The sequence below is a fragment of the Amaranthus tricolor genome, chromosome 3 (genome assembly GCF_026212465.1).
Source record: "Amaranthus tricolor cultivar Red isolate AtriRed21 chromosome 3, ASM2621246v1, whole genome shotgun sequence".
NCBI lineage: Eukaryota > Viridiplantae > Streptophyta > Magnoliopsida > Caryophyllales > Amaranthaceae > Amaranthus > Amaranthus tricolor.
In genome coordinates, this window is record NC_080049.1 from 35,132,789 (window position 1) to 35,143,829 (window position 11,041).

General features: G+C 31.8%; 1 protein-coding gene across 1 annotated transcript; it reads left to right on the forward strand.

Annotated features, from left to right (window-relative positions):
* The first annotated feature begins 5,995 nt into the window (after positions 1–5,995).
* LOC130807681 (probable pectate lyase 5) lies at positions 5,996–10,079 on the forward strand. The gene is made up of 4 exons (XM_057672983.1): positions 5,996–6,388; positions 7,689–8,432; positions 8,833–8,971; positions 9,607–10,079. The coding sequence occupies exons 1-4, from the start codon at positions 6,282–6,284 to the stop codon at positions 9,826–9,828; spliced, it is 1,212 nt and encodes a 403-aa protein (XP_057528966.1). The 5' UTR covers positions 5,996–6,281; the 3' UTR covers positions 9,829–10,079.
* The last annotated feature ends 962 nt before the right edge of the window (positions 10,080–11,041 follow it).

Here is an 11,041-nt window from a genome sequence, read left to right on the forward strand (position 1 = left end):
AAATTGTATTTTATTATTAATTTATAAGTTAAAACATAGTCATGAGGGATCTTGTTTGATTCGTTTTAATGTAAATTTTATTAATAATAACTTTTTAAAATTTTTAATTATGTATAATTAGATATATTAAGAATTAAATAAGTGCATTAAATAGAGTGCATAAAGTAAATGGGACACATAATAAATTAAAAAGGAGTATTTTTTTTTGACAAATTAAAAAAAATAGTAAAAAGTGAACCTCAGAGTGAGCGAAAGACCTTCCAAGTCTGAGGTGCAATTAATTAATTGTCAATTTGTCATGATCGTGCTGCACGGCCCCCCATCTAATATTTATGCCTTCTCATTACCTCACATTACTGTCAAAGAAATAATCTTATATAGGGTGAGATACCAGTAATGGCAGTAATTACTCCATATACACTATACAGTGTATCATCACATTACTTTTTCTTGCATTGACATTTATCGTCTATTTGGTTATCATCGGATATATTAGTAAATAGTAAATGGTGGTAATATAAATAATTTTTAGTGTAAATTTTTATAATATGTATTATATCATTTTTATGGTAATGAAATTTTAATCAATTTTTTTATAGTTTTCATTACCATTTAATACTATAATTTCAAACATCAATAGATTAGAAATAATTTTTTTTTAAGAAAATGAGATTATTAAAAGAGAAAAAAAAATTTGTTGTAGCTCTAGCCCCAAATAATAACAATATTGTATCTAACATTATATTATAAGAAATTTGTTAAAATTTTATTTTCTTAACCAATATTATATACTTTTATTCTTTTAATTAAACTTAGTTATTTTTATGAAAAGACGATACCTCGAAAGTCGAAATAAAGAGCTCTCACACAGTAACTTGTGATAGTTAATTTCTTTAAATTGTTTATGGCTAGCTAATAAAACATGTACTTGGTTCAAGATCTTCGGGAAGGTTTTTTTGACTCATTGTATAAACTTAGTATGTTATTTTAGATTTAAACTTGAAACTTAGCTTGTTCTAATCATAATTAATTCTCATATGTTGTGTTTGGAACATTTAAAATTATAAATTTTAATTTACAAAATATAAATAAATTATTTGAAAATGACAAGGTATAATTTGAGAAGTTATTTTCAAAATTTCAAACTTAACTATTTATAAAATAATGGTAATTAACTCAAACAGAGCATCAATCAATTTTATTAGAAGAAAGAAAAAGAAAAAGGTAAAGGCTTATAATTAAAGAAAATATGAAAAAATAAGATTATTTAACAACTTTATTCAAAAAACAATATTCGCTCAAACTTTATTCTAAAAATAAGCGTCCTTGCCTCCAAACCTAGGCTTGGTGTATACTCGCACTTAATAACAGCGAAATGAAAGAAATGGTCAAAAATTTAGTCCAGAGTCAAGTCGTTGTTAGTAACAGTGACTTAATGGTTGACTGGTCAAACTATTAAGTTGCTGTTACTAATAACGACTTCATGCGTTCTAAATTTCTGCTGAAGCTCCTTCTTCCTCATTTCACTTTACTTCGTTGAGAACCCTAATAACCCACAAAAATCTCCCTCTCCTTTCCACCATTAAAATCAACTTCATTCCTTCAATTAATCTCATCAAATTCCATGTTTGTACTATCGATTAGTTTCGTCATCTTACTACATTCACTTCAAGTAATAATTTTTTTTCTTTTTTCAAAAATTTAGGGTTTACATTTGTTCATGAAGTTTCAGTTAAATGCAGGTTCATAAACTTGCAAATTATTAGTCCTTGGTGATTTACAGCTTATTAAGGTACCTTTTTATTATAAATTTTTAAGTTTTTTTGTTTTTTAAAAGTATGTCATTTAAAGTGGTCATTTATACTTAAACTCTATAAATATGTCAAATATACTTGTTATTTGCTATGATTTTCATAATGTGGTTGTTTGTTCATGAATTTATACATAGTCGAAGTTCATCTCCCTGAGCGCGTACTGCGCCAATTTGGGATGGTACAAGGCATCCCACCGCCGTATGACACAGTGGCGGATCTCCATCACAGCTCACGCATGGGTCGGGAGCCCAAGAACTGGTTGGAGATCAACTGGGCCCATATAGCTCATTGAGATCACAGGCTGGAGCTGTTGGCCCAAGGTGCACCGACCGAGGCTGTAGGCGCACCTACTTCGGTGGATTACATGCCGTGGTTCATCTCCATCACTCGTCGATGGATGACACCACGTGGTATCATCGCGGCAGCCCAGTACGCTCCCGCAGCACCGACAATGACACACTTTGTAAGTTTGAAGGCAAGGACACTTATTTTGGAAATAATGTTTGAATGAAGCTTATTTTTTGAATAAAATTGTTAAATAATGTTATTTTGTTCAAATTTTCTATAATTAAACAGGCCATGGCCCATGAGAAAAAGCCCAATCCACTGAGCATGCATGTGCAACAGAAATTGATGTTGCAGAAAGCAGTGATGAACCATGCATGATGTGAAACACCATTACTCAAACCTAATTGATTATCTTAAGAGGGCCCCATTGACCAATACATCAAGGCTCAAGAGGTTGGATTATACTAGTATATGGATAATTGGATATGCATGATATACTCCAAGTCTCTAGAGTTTATTATACATTCTAAGGTAAGGGAAAGGGGTTAGATTACATAGGTCACATAAATTAAGGGTACTTTATCAAACATCTATTTAGTTATGACACTTACTCAAATGACAATTTACATGAATCTTAGTGTTGGCGATTCCTCAGGAATATTTGAAAATAGCTTGAAATCGACCGCAATTTATTTTTTTTAGATTCACAAGTTATGAGAAAATTAGCATATCGTGTGACTGTGAGCTGATCTTATTTGTTGTTGTTGGCTTTATCTCATACAATGGTATTAAAGCATTCAATTATAGCAAGTATGTTATTGCAATATGAAGGAAATGGATGAAGAACATAGCAATAAAGAATAAAGCGACAAGTTGAATAGGAAATCTAAAAGTCTCAAGGGTCCCAAGATCTAAAATCCAATACTTGTACTTTATCTATTACATTATATTTACTATATTTTCTTTCTTTATCAGTTTTATACTATTTGTTATATTACTATATACATATCATAAAATAATTTATAAATTATTTTATTTATCTCTATTTTTTTTTCATACTTCTTATTTACTTCTCATTGTAATCCTTATTTAGAGACAATAATAATATTTTGCTATTAATTAATCATTTTCTTGATACTTATTTTAAAGCCTACTTAATAATTTAAAATTAAAAGAAGAACAGAGGGCACATGGGCAGAATGTGGATGCCCTCTCATCAAGGATTATGTCTTGTTTTGAGTCTTATGTCTCTATCATTATGACATCCTCTTTTATGTGGGGAACTAACTGTGACCAGGGATCATACGGTAAACAGTGTGTTAGTGAAAAATTTTAAGATTCTTTTTATATTTTATATTACTCCGTCTCTTTTAATTTACTGCCTTTATTTCAAGAGTATAATTATAAGTATAATATGAGTGTTTTAAGGAAAATAATGTATTTTATGCGGGTTTAAATGGAATAAAGATACATTAAATATATAGATGAGAATTAAAAAACATGCATTTTTATGCAAATATAAAATTATATCAAATATTATAGGTCGAAAAAAAAAGTGTGTCAAGCGAAAACCTCTTACTATTCATTTTGCTTATTAAGGATTGAAAATTAAGATGCATTACTTAAACAAATTCAACTTTGATTTCATAAATAAGTACGAGCTAATTTAAGTAATAATCTAATTATTATACTTAAAACAATAATGAATTATGTTAGATACAAGAAGTATGACTGAAGTAAATAATATATTCCCTTCTGTAAACCAATCATTATTAATGATATAGTTAGATTAGCTAGTCATAATTTGATTTTCCATAAATTTTACAAAGCACCCTATAAGACTAGTAATTTGCACTCCATTTTGTTATTTCCACACTTCCACCCTTTATGTTTTTCAGTTGTGAGTACCTGCTCTAAGAGAAACATGATTATTAAGGTCATGTATATGATTTTTGATTGCACAAATCTTAAAAGTAATAATCTCAAATATTAATTTATATTATTTTTATTTTTATTTAATAAATTGTTTTTTGACCCTAACTTTTTTAAATAAATAAAATAAAACTTAATGACATTGGAGTGATGAAAAATTAAAAAATAAAATTTCTGACAATTATATATGTTTTATTTTGTTACTAGATTTGCCAAACAATATATTAATATTTTCTCACATCTTCAATGCTTTTAACATATTGATGATGATAACATTTGCAAATTGCAACTTAAAATGATTTTAAAAAATTGTTACAATACTTAAAGAAGATAATCAAGCTAATTATAGAAGATGATTGGAGTATAAATTGTTTCAATACTTAAAAAGTGTCTGATCTCGTGAAGGACACCGACTAAAATTAAGCTGTATACAAAATTGGATTATTAGTGATCAATATATAATGAAACTAGATTAAACAAAAAAGGTGGGTTTTAGAAGTGACATTTTGTGTGAGATCAAATATGACATTTGATGTTACTTTTTTGTACGTGCTTCACAATTTAAATATCAAAATTGACCTATCTCTTGTATTTGTCGACTGCAAACTCGATAATTAAAATAGTTCAGCTGCTACTTACATGTTATGTTATATGTGAATAAAAATATCACGTCCATCCAATTTTGTCCAATGTTTCGAGTTGCTTTAAATTATTTTGATAAAAAGTATAAAAAAAAACAACAAATGATGTTCTATGGAAAAAAAATAAGAATGAAACATAGAAAATGAATTGAGTTATTGAATGATATTATGAAATAAAAAGTAATTAAAGCCCATTTCCAATAAAATTATGTAACCTAACCTATAATTTGGTCCGTATATTCATTCCTTGAGGGGATACGTTTATCATATCTTCTTAATCACTTATACCTAATGTATAATTAGTAGGGATGGTTATGGATCCAAAAATTTATTGAACCCATTCCTATTATTAGTGTCTAACTTGATCTAATTTTTTTATATTCCGTTGATTCGAATTTGGTTTCGAATTCAAAAAATAAATAGATTCAAATTTGAGTTTAAAGTGTATATCTAAATCTAGGGTCTTCAAATCTGAACTCGACCCAAATCCTCAGTAAAAGAATTAATTAGAGAATGAGCATTGTCTAAATTCTTAACCAAAAGTTGGAGGGACAAAATAGTTGCTGAAAGGTCACACAGTGTCGGTGAGCAACATAAGTAAGGTAGTAGGAGTAGGAGTATATAATTCTGGTACCATTTCATCTCACGACTCTCAATAATTCATACAAGCAGACCATTCTCATTTATTTCCCATACAACATTTCTGTCGCTCACTTTTCTTAACCGTTAACTACCTATACCCAAAACTGCATTACTCACCAGACTTAGTTTGTAAGTATATACCTTTTTTTTTGCCGCTTTAAGATTCACTAAGATAGTAAAAATATTTTTCCTCACAATATATTATTATCAATAGCAATTAAATCTCAAAGAAATAAAAAGAGTATCTCATTTTGTCATGAATTATATATCAAATATATCACTTATTTCAGAGCAAATCTCTCGCTTGAGATTTACGCAAATATTAAGGTAAAAATAGAACCACAAGAAAATATATTTACATCAAAGTACAAATTATGAAAATGTAAAATAATGCAAGGAAAGGATAGCTACAACTAAGATACATATGTACAAAATAAAGAGGAGACTATAACAAAAAGGTCATCACCATTTTCAAAAATCATTTGGGTAAACTAATTAAAAATATGAGTACTACAAGTGACTCATTACAATGTCAAATACGAGCACAAACAAATTAGTTGAAACTAATTAAACTAAAAAAAATTAACTCGAAAGAAAAACTTCATTGTTGATGCTCGATAGCTATATAAATCATACATAGCATAGATTTTCATTCACGGATTTTTTAATAATTCCGCCACTTTCTTAATTTTTAGGTCATTTTCCATCGTAAGTAACAATTTCGTAAATTTTAGGTAACAAAAGAGCCTCTAGATGTCTTCAAGTAATTAAATGTTGTAGAGGCCAAAATACAAATTTAATACATGGGGCCCCACGAAAATGCCCAATCAATTCCCTCACTTTTCACAAAATAACTAATTCTCATACTCTCTTTATATATACACCCCTCCTCTAGTCTAGCTTCCATCCCTTAAAATTGTTTTGCTCCCTGCTAGTTACTACACCCAGCTAGTTAAAAGGAGAAATGGCATTTCATCTCTCCTTGCTTTTCCTCATTACTCTTCTTTCTCCCATTTTCATCCACTCTTCTCATGTCCAAGATCCTGAACTTATAGCACAGGAAGTTCAACGGTATGTTTTCTTGCTTACATTACCATCATACTTTTCAACTTATACTCGCATGATTTTTGCTACCTAGAATTTTGTACGAGATTCAAAATGAACTGGTATCTTTGTCGTGAAAAGACGATTATAGCCCTTAAAAAGGAAGAAAAATGGTGCAAAGATAATGAAAGGAAAGAAGTATTTTAACTTAGTTATGTCTGATATCATCCTCCCTCACACTTACATTTTTTAATTTCTAATTTTAATTAGTTGACGTCATATTTCCTACTTTTGGTGTGTTTGGTACATACAAACACAATATTAATGGGGCGTTTGGTTGGGGGTATTAAGGAAAGGGAAAGGGAATGAAAATACCCCATTCCCTTTGATGTTGTTTGGTTCGCATTTAGAATGATTCCGTTTACCCAATTTTAGGTTTTGGTTTACCTAAATTAGGTAATCCCCATTCCCCACCTCCCCCTTCACTTTCCCATTCCATTCCCTTCCCCATTCAGCTGCTGCCTCCTTCCATTACTCCTCCTTCCTCGCGCCTTGCTGCTGCTGCTGCTCCCTCCTTCCTCGCGCCTCCTTCCTCGCGCCTCCTTGCTGCTGCTGCTGCGCCTTCATTAACGGAATCTCCATTAACAGTTGAGTCTTCCTTTTTCTTCTTTCTCCTTTTTTGTTGCTGTTTTCGTGTTCGATTTCCTCCTTCCATTAACGGAATCTGCTGCTGCGTTCTTGTTGTTGGATTTGTTCAAGATTTCATAGTTGCATCGAAATTTCTGCTGCTTTTTTTCCTAATTTCCTAATTTGTTCGATTGAATAAACTTGCATCGAAGATTTCTGTTCCTAATCTCTGTTCCTAATCTCTGGATTTCTGGATTTAATTGCATATCTGGGTTGTTGGATTAGTTCAAGATTTCATAGTTTTGTTGTAAGATTTCATAGTTAAGATTTCTGGGTTTATTTTGGTTCATTTTCTGAAAAAATTTACTCATTTGTTTGATGCAGATCTTGTTGATTGAATGAATTCTGAGAAAATTTACTTATTTTTTGAGAAAATATAAAAGAATTTAAAAAATCAAATTTTGATTCCTTAGCTTGAACCAAACAGTCACAAAGGGAATCATTCAGCAGTTCATTCCGTTTCCTGAACACAACCAAACAACTAGGCTAAAATAGGGGAAACCATTCCTTTCTCCTTCATTCCCTTTCCTGATTCCATTCCGATTCCCTTGTGCGAACCAAACGGCCCCTAAATGTTGTTAACTCTTTCTACTCAAAACTTATGATGTAACACATTCCTGTTTTATACATTATTTTGTAGGCAAATAAGGAATGCTACTACTAGGAGAAAATTAGGATACCTCTCATGTGGGACAGGAAATCCAATCGATGACTGTTGGCGGTGCGATCACAAGTGGATTCAAAACCGCCAACGGTTAGCGGACTGCGCGATCGGGTTCGGAAAGGGTGCACTAGGGGGCAAAAATGGGAAAATCTACGTGGTAACGGACAATGGGGATGACGCAGTGAACCCGAAACTAGGAACCCTACGGTGGGGAGTCATCCAAGAAGAACCATTATGGATCATATTTCAACGTGACATGGTGATTAAACTAAAACAAGAACTGATGATGAATTCTTTCAAGACAATCGACGGTAGAGGAGCTAACGTCCACATTGCAGGTGGGCCATGCATAACAGTACAGTATGTTACAAACATTATAATTCATGGAATAAATATACATGATTGTAAACGAGGAGGAAATACTATGGTGCGGGACTCCCCATCGCATTATGGGTGGAGAACAATATCAGATGGTGATGGGATCTCAATCTTTGGTGGTAGTCATGTTTGGATTGATCATTGTTCACTCTCAAGTTGTACGGATGGGTTAATTGATGCTATTCATGGGTCAACTGCTATTACCATTTCTAACAATTACTTGACCCATCATAATAAGGTTATGTTAATGGGTCATAGTGATTCTTTTACTAGGGATAAAAATATGCAAGTTACTATTGCTTTCAATCATTTTGGTGAAGGATTAGTCCAAAGAATGCCAAGGTAAGTTTTTCAATTTTTTTAGAATAGTATTTCTTTTTTATTTGTGAGATTTTCAACTCCATTATCCGTATACTTTAATTATAGGATATAGTAAATATGATGATGATAATGATTTTTACCCAGATTATATCATATCACCTTATTTTTGCCAAACTAAGTAAAATTTAGTTAAATTTATTTTTCTAGTACATTTTTGTTTAAAGGTAAAGAGTACAATAACTTAGTAGCTAGACAGTAGATATAAATCAATCCAATATTTGGTAAACGTAACTAACAATTCATACCCGTATCCCCTTCAAAGAGAGGGCAAAGAAGAAAGGGTCAATTTTGCTTTGATTATATAGTAGATAGTAAATGTAATGGATGCTTAACTTTTAGAATTAATGGCAAACATGGGCAGGTGTAGACATGGATATTTTCATGTGGTGAACAATGACTATACACACTGGGAAATGTATGCAATTGGAGGAAGTGCAGCTCCTACAATAAACAGTCAAGGCAACAGATTCCTTGCTCCTAATGACCCAAATAACAAAGAGGTAAGCTTTCTTAATCAATCTAGATTTTTATTTTAGATTTGGTATTTCCTATTCTAATGAAATTGTGTTTACTTAGGGTTAAACAAATAAACATGATACCTAATCTTTGGTTTTGATGTTTCATACATTCTTTTTTATATACTCCTACTTACTTTTTTCCCATCCTAAGAAAAATGATTTGTATTAAAGAACTATCATATGGAATGAGGATTGGGAGTTTAATTTAGTGTCACTCATCATATCATATCATAAGTGATCACTTTAAATCTATAAATATAATAGGAACAAGCTAATAGAAATGGTTTCACTCTGAGACCGTTTTTTTCATTTGAGAATTTATGTTCTATTATTTGGTTTGCAAATGAAAGCCCTATTCAAGCTCATAACTCGTACAGTTCACATGACACAATCTAAATGAAATTGGTCCGGCCTTTTAAAAATAGAATGAGGTATGAAATTTGTAGAGTATACATAAAAAAACTGTGTCGGTATTATAAAGTTGAAAGTTCTCTTCTTTTTACTCCTCAAATCCTTCGACCACTGAGTGGGATGCAGTAAACTCAAAGGAACATAAGTTTAAGTTTTAAGGGAATATATCTTATCGAAAAGTGATAAATTTTGTTAAAATATGGTAGGTAACGAAACGAGAGGAATGGCCGCAAAGTGAATGGAAGAAATGGAATTGGAGATCGCAAGGAGATTTATTACTAAATGGAGCATTTTTCACAGCTTCAGGGGCAGGATCTTCTTCAAGCTACGCAAGGGCATCTAGTTTAAGTGCAAGACCTTCTTCTTTTGTAGCATCAATTACAATGTCAGCTGGTGTTCTTAATTGCAAGAAAGGCTCTCACTGTTAGATCAACCTACCATTATATTTTACTTTTACTCTCCAAATTGTATTTACCCTAAAAGGAGAGTAGATAAAATTATTGATTTTATCCTTTCTATAAATTTACCCCCACCCCAACTTTTACGTCTGTTGATTTGTAGTTACACAACCTAAGCCTGCTTCTAGTAAAAAAAAAAATTGGAGCAAGAGAATTGGTTGTTTATAGTTTATTCATATATATTATCCTCAGTTTCTTTTTAATAACACTACTTCTCCCAAGAAGCTCTAAAAGGGCAATTTGCCTTTGCAAAAAAGATGGATATTAATTGGCAAACAAATCATCTTCAAGTTAACATTCTGTTTATTCATCTTAACTAGGCTTGGGAAGACATACTAAATCTATTTAACGGTATATTTAATAGACTTTATTTTCCCAACTGCATCTTCTACTTTCGGAATCCAACATACAATGCGCATTGCCTACTAGAATACCGAGAATCAACACGATTCTCCCTCCCACTCTAGTGAATGAAAATTGACCCTGGTTTAATTTAAACCGCCAATAAGAAGATTAATTCAATTGTCCCTTCTACTATGGAAGAAGTCAAAAAAAAAATCTTAAAACTAGTGATCATTGACTTATCGAACCAAATTTATCCGAGTTCAACATAAGTACATATTATAAAAAAGCTTTGATTATCCATGAAGGAAAATGCATCAAAAAAACTATTAATTAAATGGGAAAAGCGAAAGGCACGTTAGATAGTATAAAATGTTCCAAAAAATTCCAAATAGTTAGATCTAGTGCCCAATAATAATACTTCGGTCCACAAGGAGGCACCGATGGAGTTTTATTTAAAGGCAGAAAAAGATCTTAGATCTGCGGATCTTCTTCTGTTTAACTGGCTTAATGGGAAAGACGTATGTGTGGATGTCACTGGAAGCTCGCCTTTTGCTGGAACAGGGGTCTCCTCATGGATACCTGGTGCTTTTCTAGTCAATGCCGCTTACCGAAAGAGGAAGAAAAACACTACTAAGTGTGAGGAGAATGGCTACAAATTCATCCTTTTCACTTTCTCTACCTTTGGAGAATTAGGCGAAGACGTGCTCGACCTATTATCGAGGATTGCATCGTTCTCTTTGAGTAACGCAAGTGGCACCAAGTGTAGGGCATATATTTTTCAAAGATTAGCTTTTTGTATTCAAAAGGGTGTGGGCACTCAACTTGTTGCTCGACTCCC

Excerpts from the sequence above, each read along its gene's own strand:
- LOC130807681 (XM_057672983.1), top strand. The coding sequence starts at position 6,282 with ATGGCATTTCATCTCTCCTTGCTTTTCCTCATTACTCTTCTTTCTCCC. Across the intron at positions 6,389-7,688 it reads ATAGCACAGGAAGTTCAACG|GCAAATAAGGAATGCTACTA; the intron begins GTATGTTTTCTT and ends ATTATTTTGTAG. Across the intron at positions 8,972-9,606 it reads ATGACCCAAATAACAAAGAG|GTAACGAAACGAGAGGAATG; the intron begins GTAAGCTTTCTT and ends AAAATATGGTAG.